This window comes from Sinohyriopsis cumingii, chromosome 1 (genome assembly GCF_028554795.1).
Source record: "Sinohyriopsis cumingii isolate HCF-2022 chromosome 1, ASM2855479v2, whole genome shotgun sequence".
NCBI lineage: Eukaryota > Metazoa > Mollusca > Bivalvia > Unionida > Unionidae > Sinohyriopsis > Sinohyriopsis cumingii.
The window spans coordinates 81477577-81501334 of record NC_142961.1 but is presented as its reverse complement, the minus strand read 5'-3'; the positions used below and the strand labels follow the sequence as shown (position 1 = coordinate 81501334).

The following is a 23758-nucleotide window of genomic DNA, read 5'->3' as shown; positions in this document are numbered from 1 at the left end:
TTGCATATATCACTAATTTTTGAGATAATTTACAATCTCCTTTTATTGTTTACATTCCCTTCATGTTGGAAAGTTCTACATCTGTTTGCAATGCAAATAATAGTAACTGTAGTAAGGTTTTGATATATGACTCTTGTACATAAGAAATGTAATTTGATACAATACGTAAATCATATAAAAATGATTTGTTTAAATATTCATCATCTGGGTACAGATTTTGAATCTTTGTATAATTTATTGTGAAATAATTGCTATTTTTGTCGTTTGAAATCGGGTGCCATTTTTACTACTGTGTGCATTGGGCGCTCGGCTTTCCGCTAGGAAGCGCTCAGGTTAATCTTTCCGCATTCTTCCATATTTAGTCCTATTCGTGAAAACTTTATCATGAATTTCCCGAGCGTGTTCCCAGAAGCTATAAATACGGGTGAGATCCGCCGTTTTGGCAGTTGCGGTTCGACTCCAGTAAAGGTCTGAAGACCAAGCAAACATAACAAAAGTCTCTAGTCATCTCAACTGATAATTTCAAGCAGTATTAGCAAGGTAGACTAGTTACTACCGTCACATTAAATTTAGTACTCATAATGACTGCTATAATGTTTTTCTGAAATTGGTTCAACGTTTATTTCCTCGTTATATCAAATAAAGATTATCATAGAGGGATTTAGCTGACGACACCGTCTTCACTTAGTCCGAGTTTCCTCTGACATTTGCCACCCCATTTTTGATATTTGGACCTTTATGTTAGGGTGTAGGGTCAGAGTCCATTCCCTATCGAAAAGTTGAAATTCGCCGACACCAGTTGGTGACGGGATTGGGTAGCTGTTTACTAGACGGCCGAGCATACACTAATGACATTTCATTGAGATATACCTGCATGAAATCGATTGGATTATGATTTATTTTCTCAGAAATTGCGACCATAGCATTCCTTATGTCTTTAATCGGCTGACAGATGAGAAGAACGTACATTATTGCTGAAATTTGACCTGAATTTGTCCATTTGCATTCCATGTCACGTAACTAAACAACTCTCGCAACCTACATTTCAATGACATCAGAGGTCATGCAGGCACGTGATATCAAGACTAAACGATTTCTAGCGTTGCTGTAGAAAACAGTTCGAACATATAAATGAAAGTCACGTAATTTTATATAAAAAATGAAGAAAGAAAAAAAACACTTCTCAAAATAGTTATTGTGAAAACAACGATTGAAAATCTGTAATGATTGCAGCCATTTGAAGAAAACCAGAAAGAATACGAAGAGAGCACGTCAGTGTGGTAGTCACGCGACACCAAAAACATCGCTGACACGTGCTCGGGACTTCTTTAAAATTGTTTTCTCCGCCCTGCTACGATACCGACAGGTTTCTGGTTGTTGTTCTTAGAATAAATATGTTGAGAATTAAGTGTGCATTATATTTATTTACAAACATTAAGTGACGTATATAATATGTCAAAATTCTATGTACAAGAACTTTGGAAATTTGTTTATTGTCGATATCACTTGACTATATGACCTCGGATGTCACTGACTAGGTTGCGAGATTTGTATAGTCATGTAACTCGAAATGCAAATGGCCAGATCCAGGTTAAATTTCCGCACCGATATCAGCGGATTAAAGACATGACGAATGCCGAGTGGTCTAAAGCGCTCTCCGTTACGGATCACTGCCATCTTACCTCTGTCTGCGCCGGTTCGAGACTCGGATTCAGCCAGTGTGGGTATGTGAGAAAGCTTGCCGGAAGCTTCTCGTGGGTCGGTGGTTCTTTCCAGGGTTTTGCCGGGTTCTTCCTCCACCATTAACACTGGCCGCCATGAAAAATGGTGTTAAACCCCACAACAACAACAACATGACGAATGCAATGCTTACAATTTTTGAAAAAATAAATCATGTTCCTATCGATTTCATGCAGATATATCTCGATGAAAGGTCGTTAAAGTTTGATGGGCCGGCTAGTAAGCGGCTATCCCATGCAAACACCAAATGGTGTCGGCGAATTCCAACTTTTCGGTATGGAATGGACTCTGACCCAAAAACCCAACATAAATATCCAAATATCAAAACTGGGGTGACAAGGGTCAAAGGAAACTCGGACTGCGTCGTCACTTAGTCGTCATCACCACATCTGTCTGCTATCCATTGGAAATTTAGTATTCCGACTGGCATTATTGAATTTATTACTCAATTTAATGTATCATTTTGAATCACAAATTTCGATCCATTTTGTAGTGGTTGTGTCATTTAGATGTCGAAATAATATACCACACACAACGACACACTTTGTTGCTACAAAACGACACACATTGTTGCATTCAACTCAAGCGACACACTATTGACATCCGGTTCCAGACCGTGTCGCTCAAAACGACAAACTCTGTTTCAGCCAAGAAAGGTGGCGCTCTCCAGTTTCATATTTTGCATTAGAATTTTAGAGAAAGAGAATTTTGCCGGATTTCTTCACTGGTTATACTGGCTGTTTAAAAAAGACCTTGTATATCTTAGGCATAATTCAAAGAACCTTTAATTCCCTTTATTTTGGTGTATGATTGATGGGTGTAATATGGGTTATAAAGTATACAGCTTGGCCTTACTCTTGATGTGCACCTTTCAAAAAAGTGCTAGCTGCACATGGTCATTTTCACTTACTGAACTTCAGAGGTAAATTGTATGAAAATGAGCCGATAACTTCTTTTTTTTACATTTGATATATTTGGTAATTCATTCATTGCACTTTCATAAGCTGGTATTATCTAGTCTGGCAAAATTCAATTTCCCGATTTTAATAGCTGCTACGGATAGTGTACTGTAAACTAATTCAGGCTGACTTTTTTTTAGCACAAGGGAGCACTCATTTTAGTTAGCAGTGTGCTTAGGTTATGTACAATATCCAAGAGTACAATATCCAAAGAAATATCAGCAACATTACATTAAAGTAACATAGAGGTATGTCAACATTCTCTACACTGTGCATGATTTAAATGCAAACAACTTCACCTTACATACGTTACTCTTTCAAAAGGACATACTTGAGGAAAACAAGATGACCGCTATCGCTTAACCGGCTTGAATCAGCTGTTCCGTGTTTCATTGCCGTTTTCATCATATTTGTGCTTGTTGCCTGTTTTCATCTACGTTATTGTGTTCATTATGAACTGGCTGTTAAATTCGTATGTGATTATTCATCTCCTTGTTTTGGAAATGAGAGCAGTTTGACCTTTTCTCAGCTGTCTGGTTCCACTGTTTTTGAACAAACCGCCATCACGTCATACTCGCCAGTCAACCTGTTCATGCTATGATGGACCCTCATTAATTGATTTTGATGATCACTCTTTGGCTCTCCACACTACATTGTGTTCTAGACTAAACGAACTGGGACTACATTCATCATTACCTAAATGTAAACAGAAGCGAAAAAAGAAGCATTGTTTCAAAGCTGGCCGGCGTAGAAGAGGAAGAATTCCAGTTGTCTCCCTTATTTCGGCTCAACAATTTAAAAATAAATCGACGACCGTTAATTTAGATAAGCTAATTCAAATCCCTATTAATTCGTCAACCTTTGTGTCAACTATCCAGGAGATACCTCTGCGTATTGTATTATTCAATGCCCAATCAGTAGGACCACCGGGAAAGCGCACAGCAATAGTTAATTTTATCAACGACCAGAATATTGACCTGTTTTTCCTGACAGAAACATGGCTAAAAACATCAGGCGATGAGCCCAAGTTTGCGGATCTAACACCTACTGGTTACTCCATCAAGTCGTTCCCCCGTAATTCTCGCGGAGGTGAAATTGCTGTCATCACAAAGAACAGCATGATAAAACGTCTTAACCACAACACAACATTCAATTTCGACCACACATCGTTTGAACTAGGTCAGTCCATTTCTTCTGCCTATACCGCCCTCCTCCTAGTAGAAAAAAACAAGCTGACTCTCTCTCTTTGAAGCAGTTTCCGATCTCCTGGACTATGGAAATTCGATCGGTGGCAACCTGGTTATTCATGGAGATTTCAACTTTCACTTTGACTGTCCCGGAAACCCAAATACATCAAAACTCATAGATTCCATTAATGTTTTCAACTTGAAACAGTCAGTTGACCAACCCACCCATAAAAACGGTCACAATTTAGACTGGATTCTTCATAGACCTGATGATAACATTCTACGGTCCTCCCTGGTATCCTATGACCTTGCATCAGATCACCTCTGCATTATATGCCATCAATACGTATCAGTCCCTAACCCTCCACCTTTATCTGCTACTAAGAGAAACCTCCGTATGATAAATAGAACCAAACTAATGCATGACATCCAAACTAACTTAACAACTCGTTTACCTCCTACTGCAGAACAACTTGATAACTGCCTACGTTCATTGCTTGACAAACATGCCCCAGCTACCACGTGCAGAGTATCAATTCAAAAGTGTTCTCCGTGGTATTTCAGTGTTAGTGACCAGCTTCGCACAGCTAAAAGAGACCGCCATAAAGCTGAGAGGCTTTGGCTTTCCACCAGACTCACTGTTCGTAAGCAAATATATGAAACCTCTAAGAAGAATGTCACAAATATAGCCCATACAGCGAAATCAGCCCACTACACTACTAAGATCATGGAAAGTTCCAGCTGCAAAGAGCTCTTCGAGATTACTAACAAGCTAATGTCAAGGAACAAATCTACACCACTTCCAACTACCTTCTTTCCAGTCGACCTTCCGGACATGTTTGCAAATTTCTTCCGTGACAAAGTACAAACCATTAGAGATAAGCTTGACACCACAATTTCAATTGATTCGTCGCTACCATACGGTTGGGATACAGAATTTGAGCGGCAACCATTAGCAGCATTTGAACCTGTCTCTATGGATTTCGTACGTACAATCTTGATAAAGAGTGCACCAAAGTCATGTTAACATGGTCCAATTCCAACATCACTGCTGCATGAGTGCTTAGATCCAGTATTGCCTTCACTAACTGATGTTATTAATACCTCTCTCTCATCCGGGGAATTCCCATCATTTTTTAAAACTTCCATTGTAAAGCCTCTGCTGAAGAAACCAACACTTGACCATAACGATTTAAAGAACTACCGCCCAGTTTCTAATCTCCCGTTCATAAAAAAAATCTTAGAAAAGGTTTTTCTATCCCAGCTTGTATCTCATCTAAATTCAAGCAGTCTTTTTAGCAATGTACAATCTGCATATTGCCCTTGCCACAGTACTGAAACTACTCTTCTAAAAGTAGTTAATGACATTCTCTCTGCATTGGATAGCGGAAAGATTACAGTCATCACCCTCTTTGATTTGTCTGCAGCATTTGACACAATAGACCATGATATATTACTTCACCGTCTCCAGCATGTATTTGGCATTCATGATACAGCCTTACTGTGGTTCAAGTCCTACATGGTCAACAGGACACAAATTGTATCTGCAAATGGAATACACTCCAGTCCAGTTGATCTATGTTGTGGTATTCCAGTGGGGTCTGTTCGTGGACCTGTTCTCTTCATTCTGTACACTCATTCGCTCTCAAGTGTCATATATCATCATCCAGTGTCTTAACAATTGTATGCTAATGACACCCAAAGACACAAATCTAGCCACACAACTGAAGTTGATGCTACCATCCAAGGTGTAGAGAGGTGCATTTCTGATGTGAAATCATGGATGACATGTAAGAAGCTGCAGACGAATGATGATAAAACTGAGGCCATTCTGATTAAAACACAAAGACTTTTTCATTCAAATCATTTACCTCAAACAATAAATGTCAGCAACACCAACATTAAATTCACACAATCAGTATGAAACCTAGGTGTTACTCTGGACAGTACTCTCACATTGCACCAACATGTCATGAACATATGCAAGGCTGCATATCTTGAGCTGAGACGCATCAGGTCAATTTGCAAATATCTTTCAGTTGATGCCACTAAAACACTTGTGTGTTCATTAGTACTTTCAAGACTGGACTATTGTAACTCAATTCTGTTTGGTTCATCTGAATATCTGCTCCAGAAACTTCAAAAAGTTCAAAACACAGCTGCTCGGATCATACTTAGAGTACCACGATCAGAGCACACCTCCCCGCTGCTCTGTACCCTAACAGGCTATCCATTCGATCCAGAATCAAACACAAAATTTGTTCTCTGTGCTACGTTTTACTGTCGGACTCTAGTCCAACATACCCAGGGCCGGCGCCAGATCCGGTCAGACTATCTGGCGCCCTAGGCAAAAGTTAGATTCTGCCCCCCCCCCCGGAAAATATCAATTTCAAAATTTATAAACAAATATTTTTTTTTTTAAAAAAAATGCGCCCCCTGAAATCAGCGCCCTAGGCGGCTGCCTAGTTTACCTATATGGTAGCGCCGGCCCTGAACATACCTATCCGACTTCACCCATGTGTAGACACCAGCAAGATACTTACGCTCCTCTTCTGACAATCGCATACTGATTATTCCCACCATGAAAACAAAGTCACGTGGACAGCGTTCTTTTGGATACCAGGGCCCAGCAACGTGGAATGAATTGCCCAGTGAACTTAGACACAAAGACACAGTGATCACATTCAAGAGTGCTCTCAAAACTCACTTATTTCAACTGCAAGAACAAACTTAAAGACCCAATAATGTTTCCTACCTTAAATATTCTCAGCATGTTTTTTTTAATGTTTTCTAATTGTATGGTGTTTGTTTTTGTAATTATATCATTATACGTTTTTTTTATATCTTACAGGTGTTGTCTATTGTTGTAAAGCGCTTAGAGCTTCTAAAGATTTAGGCGCCATACGAAGTACTCATTATTATTATTATTATTATTATTACTAACTGGTGAGCGCCCCCAAACGCGACACACTAATAACATCCGGTTCCAGACTGTGCCTCTGTCATATTTACCATTTGACTCTGAAACACAAACCCGAGGCTGGTTCCGATCCTTGATTGGATGCACAAAATCAATACCACTTTGGTACGTCATATTAACAAATTTTGAGAACTATTAACTTATTTTTCTGTGCAAGATTAGTTTGGGAATTGGGATTATCTGAGTTAGAAATTAAGTGAATTAGGACAAATAGAAAATTTACACTGATTTTGACATGCAATTTACCATTGCAACTATTGTTGTTATTTCAACATGCTTTATCAAACATCTGTTCTGCATATTTGCAAATATTATATTTCAGTATTTGGAGCACTAAAGTTTGTGAGAAAACACATATAAGCCTGGCAGTTATGTAATGAACTGTGCTGACTATTTATATATATTTTTTTGTTGTGCTTTTATGATCTAAATAAGAACTTTTGTGGTGAACACTATTTCTTGACATGAAGAGATCTAGTAACTGAAAAAGGCGTAAGCTGCCCATCTATTCCATTTTAATTGACGTTGACTTTTGACACGTTACAGTATTGCGTCGTATTGGTGAAATCTGCAAAGGCTGCAAAGTCATAATATAACTTACAGAGTCGCAGGGCAGGTGCACACATCCAATGACGGTGCTTTTTCTTCTACTTGTCTAGTTTCCTGCACCTCATATGCTAACTTACACTGGCATTTCGCATCGTCGAGAGAATAAATTTTTCGAGAGCTTGTTTATAAACACTTAAGGTATCTGTCATGTTATACGGGGATCTCGTGATTCAGCCTAACAGGTAATCGTGCCGTGTACAGTGGGATCTATCTAATTATGTTATAGGCATTTCTCATGACATCCGAACTGTGCATAGTGGTTCTCGTGCTTCATACTCGTCCGTGGGATCTCTCTAACCTGATACTGACCAGGTGACTATATATTACCAAGCTTTCATAATCATCGGAATCTTTTTTTTTTTTAACAGTATTCATGAACTATCCACATTTTGATTTATCTTCTCACTGTTTGCAGTAGGGAAATACTCATCAAAATTAAACTTGTCTTACAATTTCCTGAGCAAGGCTCAATCAACATCTAAATAAATAAAGCGAACTATTGATCAGTGTTTTGAATAGACGCTCTGTGTTTCACGGTGAAGAGATTTTAATTAAATTATTGATATGCACTCTCCTTCCAAAGACAGCCTCGAAGATATTTCAAAGAGAAGCATTATGAAACATCGCAAAGCAAAGTGGTTGTAATTCGAACATTTTTGATGTGTCAGTGTCTCCTGGGGCATATCGTAGCGTAAAAAGTAGAGTTGGTTTGCATAACTCGACAGATTCATTCTGTCAAAACGCTTCAGTAGCATACGAATTTTAATCTTGATCACAAATTTTGATTGATTATATGTGTTTGACACAGAAAAACACGCATCATCAGTTATGCATGAACGTGTTATCTTAATTAGTTGCGCTATCGATTGTCGGGTAAATTAAAGAAGACATCGACTTGTTGGGTAAATTGAACAAGACATTGTTTTTCAGGGAAAATTAAACAAAACTGCAGTTGATTAATTTGCATTATCTCGCTTCTGTATGAATATGTTTTCATAAATACAACAACCTCAGTGATGCCAAGGATTTCAGTTTATTGCCATTCAAAATTTTGTCCAAAGGCAACACACTCTTATAGAAGTACACAAAACAACACTCAGATGAACATAAGAAACACTGATAGATGTAACTAAAATAACAAATTGATAAACTTACATAAAACACACTCTCACAGACTCAGATACAATACACATTGATAGACGTTCATAAAAAGACATTGACAGACGTTCATAAAACACTGATAGATGTACATAAAAAAACACTGATAGACATATAATAGACACATTGATAGATAAATACAAATGATAGACGTACATAACATACATTAAAAGACACTTATAGACGCACATGAAAGACATTGATTGACGCACATGAAAGGCATTGATAGACGCACGTAAAAGACAATGATAGACGCACGTAAAAGACACATTTATAAACGTACATAAAAGACATTGATAGACGTACATAAAAGACACATTGATAGACGTACATAAAAGGTATATTGATAGACGTATATAACCTTTTTATATCTGACTGTTGTAGAGCTCTTTGTTTTTCAAGTTGCGTGTGTGTGTGTGTGTGTGATTTGGATTTTTAACGTAACTTTTATTTTCAGTCATATTACTACGATGTCTGCAGTGTGGCAGTTTATAGTGATGCTTAGCACTGAGGCATCATGCTGCAGACATGCAACATGATGTCCCACACAGACACATTTTCCTGACACCAGGCCGACCAGTCCTAACACTAACCTTTTAATGCTGAGCGCCAAGCGAGGCAGCTGTTAGTACCATTTTTGTAAGTCTTTCGTATGGCTCGGCTAGGGATCGAATCCACGACCTCCCGCATCCGAGGCGGACGCTCTAACTACTAGGCAACTGGAGCGGTCCTCAAGTTGCATGCAACAGCAAAACAAAATCGTGACTGAATCGTTGTAATTCGCATTCTTTTAAAAGAATATCACACCACTCCGTTTGCTTGTGTTTCTGTTTCTTCTAGGTAGAAAGAGGAATGGAACGATATTCTAAGCGATTCTGGGAATTGCCAGGGCCGACAAGAAGGAAGGGAAGGCAACCTTTGCTGCCTTTATTCTTAAAGAGGGAACAACCAACGCATAACAAAAGTCTTCTGGCATCGTTTATTGTTCCTACGTGCTCTAAAGTATATCATGAAAACTTCAATTGCACTGGGTACCGCAGCTTTGTAAACTTACACTAGGATTCCATCATTTCCAGGAGCCCTATCCGACTTCATCTGGCGTTTCACCTTCTTGATTACTTCAACTAATGGTAGTACATCTAGCTCCTCCCGAACGGACTGTTGGGTGATCCGCAATGGGGATTTCATCGTTATTCTCAACAGATTGCAAGATGTTACTAATTAATAGCGACATTATATTTGTAATATGGAGCAATGCTCCTATTATTTGTTTTTCACATATAAGAGAAAATGCTTTGCGTTTTCTGGCTCACCGCATGAACATATATTGCCAGATGACAAATGAATTTTGGAAAGTTTGTTGTTAATAAGCTACAAGAGAGTTGAAGTTTTGTGTGCATTATTTGTGTTTTTCTTTCTCCGTAATAGTAATGGTTTGGAACTTTTTCTATTTTCTATTTTCATATTTAGGTGTGATTTAAAAGAGTACAACGAAAGGTTAATTCAAATTTCCGCAGAGAGAAGATTCAATTTTGCAATAGACTTTGTTAAAAAAAATAACTTTGGTAAAGATTTGCCCTTATTTCGTTTTTACAGTATTCACTTTGTTGTTATTTGTATTGTTTGGTATGATATTCGAAATGGGTCCATTTGCTATAAAACACCAACTCAGAAAAGCTGGCTTTTACATTATACAACTTATACACTGTTAACTAAGAGAATAAATGAAAGAGTAAGGAAAACCAAATCCACGTGCAAAATTGTCCTGCTTCAACAATTTTTGCAAATATTTACATTGCTGGAACTCTTAGGTTAAGATTTGATCAATCAGAAACATTTAGATGTCAGCAGTTTACACTCACCCATTTTGTATTTTCTCATTTCTGGGATATTTTACTCTTAAATTGGCATTAGACGATAGTTTTCATAACTCGTAGAAAGTAGTAACTCAAAATGTTGACGTCATCGTTTTTCTCTTTTTAATTCAATTCACTTCAATTCTATTTACTGCGCGTGGACAATGCTCGCTCATAATTTTGATTTGTGTCAGTTTCATGAAAAATATTTAGAGTAATCTTTTCACATTTTCAAATGAGACGAAACATAAATAGGTTCTAACTGTAATTATGAGTTAATCAAAGTTTTCGTTGTCGCTTCTTGACGCTTGATCAGCCAAGTTTTGAATGACAGAATTCTGGATCAGTCGCAGCGCATGACGCAGATTTGGTACTGATAGCAGCAAGATCGAAATCAGACGACACTTGATCAAGCGCCGGCCGGGTTTCTTTTGTTATGGAGCACGGTATATATTCCATCTTCGTCTTCATATGCTCGTCTTATATGGTAGCGGCTGCAAGTAAGAATTTAATTTCATATTTTAAGGGTCTACTTGATCTTAATGAGATTATTTTTCTGTATATTTCATACTATACATATGGATTAAAATTTAAATTTACCTTTGGCGAGTCGACTGAGTCAAATTTCCCTGCATACACGATATTCTTCAGCCATAACACGTTTTATTTACATATATAGATGTGTGTGTGTGTGTGTGTTCACTCAGCATAGTCTTACAGGTGTAAACAAATCTACAAAATCGAAACAGTTATCCATTGATCCTATTACATCATTTAAATTTTTGGGTATAACACACAAAACTGTTAATTATGTCAATGCATTCGTCCTTTTTATGCGTCAACTGTGCATAGGTATGTATGTGCATATATATGTGTGTCCTTGGTCTATTTCTTTCTCATAATAATAATACAAATACGCGTTAATAAATTATGTTATTTTAATACCACACAGTTTAATCCTAATAGAAAGTTTATCTTTCTCTCTTTCTCTCATCAATGAGAAGAAACATAAAGAATACTTTTTATCGTGTTATATTTATTATGGAATGGTTGTAGCAAAACAAAATAATACCATTATTTTTTCCGAATTCTAGTTATTTCATGTCAGAGTTCGAGTGTGGTATTTAATATTGCTCAGTAAAGTTATTGTCTTTAAAATATGTTGATCAGAAGTTAAATTAAAGAAATAGTATTAGTCACGTCGATCAATAATGCTGTCAATGATCGGAAGACCGTTTGCAACCTGAAGCATCATTGCATACTTTCTCCTTCATCTTTTAAGGATTGGTTGACATTCAGAACACAACGTGGATTTTGGTTCCCAGCTTCAATGGCCTTTCTGGCACAAAGGATGTATTGTGGAATGTACGGAAAGAGAGTATAATTGACTGTGCACGTGAATGCACAAGGAACGTGATATGCATGTCATTTTTCTTCAACACTATTTTCAATAAATGTCGTGGCATCTCGAATGTATACTTGGAACCATTGGGAACAGAGGTCATCGAAGAATGGTCGAACTACTACAAAGGTACTTGACATTACAGTCCTTACTCTATACAAGCCGGATCCAACTGCAAACAACACAGACCATCAGCTGCCATCGCATAATGCGCTTCCGATCAGGGTTGACATTGCTTGTCCATACTGATTAATACTGACATCCTGCACTTATCCATGTCTACTTTAGCATTATGCAAGGGCAGATCTGGTACTATAGAGTTCACAGTTGGATACGACTTATACGCGAGTATTGAGGCATTATCGTTTGTAAACAGCAAATTCTTGTGCAAATTAATCTTGCTACAATTGGATCCAATTCAAATTTAAATAATTGATATATGACTTTGTTGTAAAATGAAATATTTATTTTGAGCTTGTTCATGAGAAATGTTTTTTTTTTAGATGTTTCACATTTCGCACGTGTTTTATGATAGTGGATAATATTGTTGTAATTTATTGGCGAAAGTAGACTTTGATATCTAAAATAAATCCTTAGTTTGAATATAAAAGTATCCTCACTCATTATGATGTGATGCAATACTATAAGATGGTTATCAGATTAGGTTTCTAATACTTAATAATGTGATGCAATACTGCAAGACGGTTATCCGATTAAGTTTCTAACACTTAATTATGGGATGCAATTCTATAAGATGGTTATCAGTTTAGGTTTCAAATACTTAATTATGTGATGCAATACTATAAGATGGTTATCAGATTAGGTTTCTAATACTTAATAATGTGATGCAATACTGCAAGACGGTTATCCGATTAAGTTTCTAACACTTAATTATGGGATGCAATTCTATAAGATGGTTATCAGATTAGGTTTCTAATACTTAATAATGTGATGCAATACTACAAGATGGTTATCAGATTAGGTTTCAAATACTTAATTATGTGATGCAATACTATAAGATGGTTATCAGATTAGGTTTCTAATACTTAATAATGTGATGCAATACTACAAGATGGTTATCAGATTAGGTTTCAAATACTTAATTATGTGATGCAATACTACAAGATGGTTATCAGATTAGGTTTCTAACACTTAATTATGTGATGCAATACTACAAGATGGTTATCAGATTAGGTTTCTAATACTTAATTATGTGATGCAATACTACAAGATGGTTATCAGATTAGGTTTCTAATATTTAATTATGGCTTGTTGCAGGTCTGCTAAAGTTTCTCGGGTATCTGAATTGAGCATTCCTTCATTCTAGATTGTAGACATTTTAGGATTTTGTCCGTTTTCCTGTCTGCAGATCTTGCACATATTAAGATAATATGAGATTATTAATATTTTCAAATATTTTCAAATATTGTATCATATTAAAAATATGTGCCTGGATCTTGAGTTCCTTAAAATGCTCTTTCAACTTTTAAATCAGCGTCTGATAGGTTGTCAAAGTCATATTTTGTATCATTATGACGTCATCTTGCATCATTATGATGTCACCGTATTATTATGATGTCATTGGACCCCAGCAAAAATATTTAAAACAAAGCAGTGATCAGAAGTGGGTACGATTACATTTTAATTAAACTATTATAGCAATGTCACGGCGTCATTCATCATAATAATTTAATTGTAGCAATATCAAGGCAGCACTCATACTAAGTTCATTTATGACAATATGACGAAATTCATGGTAAATGTACTGAAGCAATATCACGCAATTCATAGTAAATTTATTGTTTTTAAGAAACCATATTTAATAATGTCACTCTACTCGCACCATCATTAACAGTAATAGTGTAGTTCCTGCCAGGCGTCATTAGCTAAATCTTAAAGAAACAATTTTTCACAAGAACTGTGTTGTGATTCTCATTGCCGCTTTCTTACTACTTAATTCGTTTGTCATTAGAGAAATATTCTGACAAGTACGGTAACCTCGTCAGTACGACAATCACTACATCCACAACAGATGCGTCCGTTGTTTGTCCTGCTGGTTATACACGGATCCTATCTCCCATTAACACATGCTATTTCTTGGAAAAGACTAGCACCAACAACTGGACGGATGCCAAGATGGCATGTGAGCAGAACAATGGATACCTGATGGCTCTAAAGACTTCTGAACTTCACAACCACATGAAATCAGTGATACAAAGTGCCGGTAAGCTATCTGAAGGGAGTATTTGAAAATTTGCTTCCTGTGTTTTCCTATAAATCAGTTTCATTAAGCAATGGCAAGGACTTACATTTGAACGCTGGTAATATTTCTCTCGTTCAGTTTATTTGTATGTCGGGCAAGTTAACGGAACATTTCCTTGAGCATATTCATTGGTTCATTTGAATTGCATTTATAATGTTTTCTCGATGGAAAAGTTGCTGCCTGTCTTTTTACATTTACTCTTCACTTCTTTTAAGGCTCATTGGAGATTAAATTGCTCAGTTATGTTACACACAGCGTTATCAGCAACTCCAATGATAAAAAGATTTTGTTTAAGAGTTGAAATGACTATATCAAAATAGACAAAATACTTGAACAATAAAAATTTCATATGCACCGTGAACACGCTTGTTGCCTTAATTAGAATGAGGGAGTCATAGTTCAAAATCGTCAAATCATTTACGGGGAAAAGGATACTCGTTTAAGGCCTCCGTTGGAGCAGTGTTTTTAAAGTGCCGTTATAAGGAATGCCCCTACATGACCCATGCATAGCTGAGGAATAGGCAAAAATCAATACGCTGCCTCCCCCTGGTCTCCGCACACACAAAGTTAGCAAGTCAAGATAACGTCTTTTTCTATAATAAATTTGTTTTGATTTCTACAGAACGTTGTTGTATGGGGTTACAAACAGACTGTGTGAATGCTGGAACAATTAACTGTCAGCAACCATTTTATTATTTCACGTAACGATAGGGTGCAATGTAAGCTGTGTCATTCGGCAATTGACTGTTCATACCGCGATAAACGCAGCAAAGAATACATTTAAACTCTGATAGCTGCATTTTCATGATCTTGTATTCATTCGTCTGTTTTTCAGTTTTGACTGTTTTAATATCTAGCAGCATTTGTAGAGCCCTAATTCTGTTTGTGAATATTAGTTTTGGAAAAAGTAGCACTTTGAACTGATTTTATCGAAACAAACTCAGTTCAACCTGATCACATACTGATCAGTTGCCTATTAATACAATTGCAATTATTTTGATATAGCTTCTCTAATGATGGAAAATATTTAAACTGGTGTAAAAGGTGGTGTTACTAATGTACATTTGATAAAATTAATTTTAATTAGAAATATATTCGTTTTGAACTTGTCAGCATTGAGTCCATATAATGCGAAAAACAGGAACCAAGATCAACATGAAAATCGGGTAGGCCTGTTAGGGAGTCTACTTTTGTGAAATCAATGCTTACAGCTCTACTTGAAATGACGCGGCGACTACATCACGTCATCGATATGACTTTACGTTTAACTAGGTGTATTCCATGCTTATTTAATTTTACATGGTTGATCTGGATTTAGATGTAGATATTCATTATGTGATTCCGTAACGCACACCTAAAAATGCCATATCGTACATCTAGCCTGGAACAACTTTTACAAGCTGAAATATTCAGTAATAGTCTACTTATATAATATAGGGAGTGATGTTTGCTCTGCATTTTAAACTATTCAGAAATGTCAACAAACGTTTGTCAATTTAAGAAACTCAGTCATACTGTGTGATAATGGCCGCTTTGTGCCGCCTGGGATAATGGGGAAGAACCGTAAGCAGGAAGAAATATACGGTGATCTACCGCCGATAAATAGAGCTGCGGCTGACAATAATAATTTGGAGAGAATGTTTGACAGTCAGTTCTGAGATGAAACTGATGTGCAAAGTGACACCAAACATGACAGAAGGAGAAACCAAATGTTTTTGAAATCTTGTACTAAAAATTGAATACATCCAGAGAAAGTTAGAAATACTCAGGCAGTACAGATTAAGGCATGGTTAGAACACGTTCGGAGAAAACTTTGCCAGGATGATTAATACGACACTTAATTTGGTGTCTACCTGGTTACTTTAATAAAACCAGATAGTGTGTACCATGAACCTAATACCCTTAATACTTACAACATAGATATATAAAGATTATTCAGCAAATACGGCTAAAGCATTTGATCGTCAAACGAGTTTGCAACTAATTCTGGGCGCAACGCGCTTAAACAAAAACAACCAGCAAATCGAAGAATAAACATAATTGAACTGGACACTCCGTTGATTTCGTTCCAAGCTGCAGCAATGATGACACAGAGAAGAAACGTTACACAATGTATACAATTCAAAAAAACCAAAGTCACCCGAAATCCAGCTCAGCCTCAGAGTATTTAAACACATGGTCTACGAAGTTTAACTTTTGAACTATTTTTTTTGCGGAGCGGAGCTAGACTAAGTGTTGGAACTTTCAATTTGTCTATTAACATTAATATTACGGATAAATAAAAAGTGTTTAGTACATCTGAGGATAAAACTAAGAACATTTTTTTTGTAACATAAAGGTAGACGTATCACAGATATCAGCAGCTGTTTTGAGCTGTTTTGAAAATCACCCAAATTTAGAAAAATTACATCTTGTTACAATATTGATGAGGCTAGTTTATCACTGGGTCACATGCAGGGAATTGTATGTTTGTTTACATTTTAAATTCTTGCGACTGTTCAAGTAGAAAATGTAGAGAAGAAAACAGAACAGCATTGTTTTGAATGTTCTTGTTAAATATATCAGAAAGGAGTGTATAGAAAAGAGGGTTCTGGTTCACTTTTATCACTGAGTGGTCAAGAGAGCCCCCATGGATCTATATATTACTGGGGTATGAGGTTTCTGGATCACTTTAACCTGGTGAACCCAGCGCAGAACAATTGGGTGTGTTTTGGACCTGTATGGTGGCTCACTGCGTGATAGAGAGTGTTCCCTGTCTATATGCTAGGGGTTTCTGGCTCACTTTTTTATGTTGTGTTATAGGTGTGCTGTAATATAGCGAAGATGTTTCTTCGTGCTATTCATGGAGTGCATATCGATTGGGATTGAGTGAGGTTAGCAAGTGTCCAGTACTGGAATTAAGTGAGGAGGAGTCCAGAGAGTCGTTGAAGCGTGCCAAGGAATTAATAGCGTACGCGAATAAGAATCTGAGTTATGTGCCTAAGATGATTTATTGTGAGGTGAGTGAAGACGAGTGTGAGAACAATGAGTGGGTGAGACGCAGTCATAGTCATCAGCGTCCAGTGCAGCCATACGATCAGCAACACTACATCAGAAATAAACTAAAGCGTTTTTTTTTTTTGTCAGAGCCACAACGAGATGAGATTTATTATTAGCTGAATAAGGTGACTCGAGTTCAGTTGATAGGTCGTGCAAAATTTATAAAATCTGAGTATGTGTTCAATCGTAATTTTGAGAAGATGGGTCTTCACGAGCATGCGGCGAAATGTAAGAGGGCCTCCAGGAAGAGTTTGGGTGACGAGTACGATAAGATTATTTCTGAAGTGTTGTTATCTTTGTCATACACTCTCGAGTCAATGGCATTAGCGATGCTGTGGGACTCCACGAGTTGAATTGTTCAGGATAACCAAACCATTTGACGAGAGATTTTCTTCCTTTGGTGGAGATGACTTTTTCGGCTCTGAATAGGTTTTTATTTTGTAATTCCTGCTCGCAAAAAAAACCTGTATGGGCTCTGGTGAGTAATCTTTGAGGGTGTAGTGACCGGAATTGTTTTTTGAAGGGTGTGTCCCTTTTCGAAGATAGTTTTTCGTCTGCTGATTCTGACGTAGTCTCCTGCTTTGAATTTGGATTTTAAAAAAGGCGTCTTAGCCTGATGTTTTTTTTTTGCCAGCGGAAGAGGCTTCCGTAGGTGTCATTTTTGATGTTTTGATGCCATGTATGATTGTACTGGTCGACAAAGTCTGGCAAAATTCTAAGTATCGGTTGGTGTTATCGCTGGTAAATCTCTTCCACATGCGATTTTTGAGAGTTCTGTTAAACCGCTCTACTACGGTCGCTTTGATTTGATTGTATATGATATACAAGATAATATTTTTTGAAGCTAATCTGAGACGGTTTTAAGCCACATGATAAAAACATCAGAGATCACTGCCATGTCACCAGTCACTATAGAGGAGCTGCTCATGATGATTATAATCTACGCCTCAAAGATCCAGACTTCCTACTGCATACTATACGAGGATACGATGGACATTACATCACCACAGCGCGCATTCATCCGCGCGTTAAACAACTTTTCACCGATGTGGGATCCAAAATTAAATGCATCCCCCACAATTTTGAGAAATACACGTTGTTCTTGATTAAACCTTTTCGATTCATTGAATCGTTCCAGTTCATGGCGTAGTCGTTAGAAGAACTCGCCGAAACCTGTCCTAACTTCACACACCTAGAAAAAGAATTTGGAATCCTTGCAGATCTACTCCAACGAAAAGGAGTTTATCCCTACGAATACATCGATACGTGTTCGAGATTCAATGAAACCTCGTTGCCACCACAAGACGCTTTTTTATTCCCACTTACATCTCTCCGACATCACCGATGAGGAATACCAGCACGCGAGCAAGATATGCAACGTCTTCGGTTGCCAAACTCTCGGAGATTATCACGACCTGTACCTGAAAACAGATGTACTTCTGCTCACAAATACATGCTTGGATCATTACCAACCCGATCAACTCTGGTAATTCTCATCACCAGGCCTCTTCTGCCATGCTTTCCTTAAGACGAGTCAAGCCCAGCTTGAATTCGTTACTGATTCGAACATGTTCATGTTCACCGAACACATGATTCGCAAAGGAATCGCTGTCACAAGCCTAAAAACACGCCGGCGCCAACAACAAATACATGAAACACTATGAACCTACCAAGCCATCCACGTACATTCTCTACCTTTGTACAAACAATCTCTATGGCTAGGCGATGTCACAACTCCTTCCCGTTGAAGAGTTTCACTGGATCACCGGAGAACAGGTCATCGAGGAATGACAAGCGGTATATGGTGATGCTCGTGGCCGGCGCCAACAACAAATACATGAAACACTATGAACCCACCAAGCCATCCACGTACATTCTCTACCTTTGTACAAACAATCTTTATGGCTAGGCGATGTCACAACTCCTTCCCGTTGAAGAGTTTCACTGGATCACCGGAGAACAGGTCATCGAGGAATGACAAGCGGTTTATGGTGATGCTCGTGGCTATGTCGTTGAAGTGAATCTCCTTTATTCTTCTCATCTCCATGATGCTCATAACGATTATCCCTTCTGCGCTGAACCACTCCTTGTCACCAACTCGATGCTGTCTCCTCAAAAACTTGAGCAAAAAGGCCAATTCAGAATCGGATACGCCAAGGTAAGAAAGCTTGTACCCAATTTTAACACCAAAACATGCCACAAGATGATACGTCATCAACTGCTCGATCAAGCTCTCCAACATGGAATCGTTCTTAACAAAGTTCATTGTGCTCTGAAGTTTAAACAATCTCCATGAATTAAAACCTACCCCGACTTCAGCACAAAACAAGTAGAAAAGGTATTAAGGACTTCGCAGTTTGTTAAAAAATTCATGAACAACAGCATCTTCGGAAAAACCATGGAAAACATTAGACGCAGATAGAAAATCGAAATCGTCAATAACCTACGACAACTAGATAAGCTCGTGGCCAACCAAGATTTCGTCAGCATGAAAATATTTGACGAAGAACTCGTCGAGATCGAATCCAAATATATCCACAACTCAAGCTGAACAAAACCATTACGTTGGCGCAGCTGTTCTTGACCTCTCCAAAATGCTCATGCTTGAGTTTCATTATGACTTCATCAAACGCCAATATGGACACAAAGCCACACCGCTCCTGACCGATACCAATTCACTCATCTATGAAATTCACACCGACGACCTCTACGTGGATATGTATCAACACCGACACCTTTTTAATCCTAGCAATTATCATGAAATAATACCATTCCATTGCAAATATAATAAAAAGGAACTTGGAAAGTTCAAAGATGAAACTTGTTAGATACCCATCACATAATTCAATGGTCCGAAATGTATTGCCACACTCTCGATGATGATACCATCGCTACTATCGATCACTACAGACAGTCACTACAAGGACATGTACGCTACTACTCCATGAGAACTTTCCGATCACAACGACATAACACATACACTATGCTTATAAAAAAAGACTCTGTCCCTTTGTTGATAAACGTTACTCCACCCATGGTATTCACACATTCGCACACAGAAATTATCGCACGCAAAAGTAAACCACAGGCAAGGGAACAAACTTTATCACGCAGTGAGCCACCATACAGGTCCAAAAAACACATTTTTCACTGCGCTGGAGTCATCATGGTAAAGTGACCCAGAAACCCCATACAGCAGTAGTATATAGATCCATGGGGGCCCTCCTGACCACCCTTATCACTCAGTAATAAAAGTGACCCAGAACCTCTATTTACATGTACTACTTCCAAATCATTATTAAAAATCTAGTCCGAATCTTTGTTTTGCAAACAGTGCATAATTAAATTATCACCTTTAGGTTTAATGCATTAATAGTTACTTGTAATAAAAGCGTAAAAACAGAGTTTGAAAGTACTTTAAATTAATGTGTTTTCTGTATAAAAACTGAATGTATTTAATTACTGTTAATATGTGCAGTTTGTCCTGAACTTTACTTGGAAATATAGTGTTTGTGTTCAGTAAGTAGGGTGTAAGAAAAAGGTTCACTTAATGGTTCAAAATTTATGTTACATTTGAGTAGTATGGAAAAATCTGAAGAGCTTCAATGTGCGCCAAACGATTTCATATCACTTTGAGATTTCTGAAAGCTGCCTTTCCATGGGCCAGTTCAAAGGTCACCAGAACATGACCCCTAAGCAGTTGCTGTCAGATCTTCACGTATGCCAGAAGAGACCTGATTTTAATCAGATTGCATTATGCCAAATGGGTTCTAAGGTTTTGTGGGTAGAAAACAAGTTTCCATTAGAACTGGTTTTGTTTTATTTATTTCAGCCCCAGGGTGTAATTTCTACGTTGGGGGAAATGACCGGGCCCTGGAAGGGTCATGGGCATGGCTTGACGGCACACCCATATATCCTACCAATCGGGGTTGGTGGCCCGGACAACCCAATAACAACATACAAGGGACCGAGGACCAAGACTGCATGCTTCTGGAGATAGCTTACAGTTTTAATTTTGGAGACATGTACTGCTCTTACAGTGCTTGCTACATCTGCCAGTCTGATGGGATTGAAAAAAACCACCTGTAGATTTTATGATCTGATCTCAGTTATTAATATATCTTTGAGTCTGGGGACACGCGAAATGTTTATATTTTATGCAATTTGATATCGGTGTCATTTAGAAGAAATACGGATATTCCTTTTATATAAATGTCACCTATCATCTTACATGTCAAATATACTGAATCCAGACAATCATTCGATCCACCAAAATCTGCTTTGACTTTTATAACAAATTCTCTACTTCCGTTTATCCTATCCCGTTAGTAAGATGCTATTATTGAAAAACATCTGCTGGTGTGACTGTTATTTCTCATGTATTAATAATTATGGCGATATTCAACAAAAGTTTTATATTTTATGCATACAGCCGAGTGACGAGTTATGCACAAAATTCAGCTTGATGGAAGGAAATATTTACTCTATGCAAGACTCATGAATTCTGAAAAATAAAACTGAACATTTTCTTTAGATTTATTGCTCTCTGTTATTTTGGAATGAAATTTGCCTGAACACCAGTGTTTATTCTCAACTACAAACGTTTATGGCTGCATACTATTAAAACTCCGTGGTCTTAAACAAAGTAATAGAAAAGAGTGCGAAGCAACAATCTTTGTAAAATTCAACAAATAATTTGTTACCCTTGAATATAAATTGAAAATTTTTAGAAAGGAACTTAGGGTATTGCTAATTAAATCCCAGATAATCATAGAATTACAGACACAAGTCTTATAATTAGAAATAAACTTTAGTTGAAATCCAATTAAATCCAACGTTGGAAGTTTTGATGTGCCACATGTGGCCCGTGTCGTAGTGATATGCCATCAGTCTTTTGTTGGGTCATACTAATACAATGCAAGAATATATCCTTATTTTAAATTTCACTATAAATGTACGTGTCTGATTCCAAGATGAAAACTTTGTATTTCCAGTGAATAAATAATTTGAATAAATAAAATTCAATCTCAAAAGAACTACTGGACATAACAATAATACAGTTGATTCTACATAGGTCTTATAGCGCGAACAAACAATTTTTAGGAAAGCAAGATTATGTAGTCCTCTGCTTGACTACAGGTTGCAATTAGCATTTTCTAAGAAAACTATTACCAAATGAAGAAAAAAAAAACTTACTAGAAGGGTCATGATGTTTACAAAATAAAATCTTAGTTATAATTAGACTTTAAAATGGAGTAAAAACAATGTCCATGACTCAAGACAACATCGTAATCGTAACAGTTTACCCATACTTCTAGGAAACTATGTGATGTGTATTAGTTGTTTACAGAATAAAAAAGACAACGATTCAGGTCAAGTAGAACAGAAACTTGATTTTGGACAAGGTCAAGTCCAACAAACAATTTTCCTTAGCACTTAATGAAATAAAAAATATTAATAAAAAAACTAACTAATAAATAATGCAAATTATATATATCTATATATAACAATACTCTGCTTCTGAGTCAATTTGACTGCCTGACGACAAAATCCAACTGCCAGAAACCTTTAGCATGTCTGCTTTAAGCTTCATATATATTTATGGATTTACTGAATGTGTTAGACACATCTATTGCCATTAGCTTTATAACCTGACATAGCTAGGTTTTACAAATGCTCTATTCTAATATATATTCATACCAACACAAAACCAGACCAATAAAATAGCTAAATAAGAGAGGATCAGCTCAGGAGATTAATAATTATGAAGGAGTTAGTCATGTGCTTATCATTAGATTTGTTATTCAGCAAAGGGTGTATCGCTAGATTTTTTATTTAGCCAAGTTTTTATCATTAAATACAAATAAAGTCTTCATTTAAGGAAATAAGATGTTTTTGCACATATTTTGTTATTTTATATTTCAGTGTGAGTTATCGACAAGTTGTTTGTCAGTCTCATACATACATACATACATACATACATGCATACATATCTCTTTTACATACGCACTTTTTAGTTCTTTGCGATGGATGTACTAATTACAGAATACAAAAATAGAAGGTATAGTTGACTATATCTGGGATTAAAAATCAGCACATGAAAAAGTTGACAAGATCAAATTGAAATGCTTTAAGTAATCAACAACCTTTAATATGCAAACATTTTGAAGCTTCTTGCTTGTATATGTTCTATTCATATAATTATCTGGAAACGTAATGTTTATTTTTTGTTTCTTGTCGCTTGATTGGTCATCAAATTCAATTTTCTTTATAATGTGAAAATCTAGACAAATATGACAACAGTCAATTTTTAAGTTATTTTTGGACAATCTCCTGTATAATTATTTCCAGAAACTTTTGTACTTATATTGTTAAAACATTTGTCCTTTATTTCAAAAGTTCACAAACAATCAACCTAGATGAATTACTTACTACACAGTTGTTTCTAGCCAGATTTAACAACATGTAGACACGATATAAGTATCTGCCAGGCAAGGTCAGACTGTTATGATGTGGATGGGATTAGCAAACTGGTTCTAGCCATTGTAACACTTCACCCACAAAA

General features: G+C 36.9%; 1 protein-coding gene across 1 annotated transcript; it reads left to right on the top strand.

The window, feature by feature from the left end:
* Nucleotides 1-10878: 10878 nt before the first annotated feature.
* On the top strand, nt 10879-21726 carry LOC149807229 (uncharacterized). Its single transcript, XM_089963785.1, has 4 exons — nt 10879-10989; nt 11772-12020; nt 13864-14115; nt 21026-21726. Exons 1-4 carry the CDS (start codon nt 10926-10928, stop codon nt 21280-21282), a joined length of 822 nt encoding a protein of 273 aa, XP_089819911.1. The 5' UTR covers nt 10879-10925; the 3' UTR covers nt 21283-21726.
* The last annotated feature ends 2032 nt before the right edge of the window (nt 21727-23758 follow it).

What these genes read in the sequence shown, in the direction of transcription:
- LOC149807229 (XM_089963785.1), top strand. Translation starts at nt 10,926, where the DNA reads ATGGAGCACGGTATATATTCCATCTTCGTCTTCATATGCTCGTCTTAT. An exon ending in TTATATGGTAGCGGCTGCAA is followed by an intron (nt 10,990 to 11,771) that starts GTAAGAATTTAA and finishes TCATCTTTTAAG; the next exon opens with GATTGGTTGACATTCAGAAC. An exon ending in ATGGTCGAACTACTACAAAG is followed by an intron (nt 12,021 to 13,863) that starts GTACTTGACATT and finishes GTTTGTCATTAG; the next exon opens with AGAAATATTCTGACAAGTAC.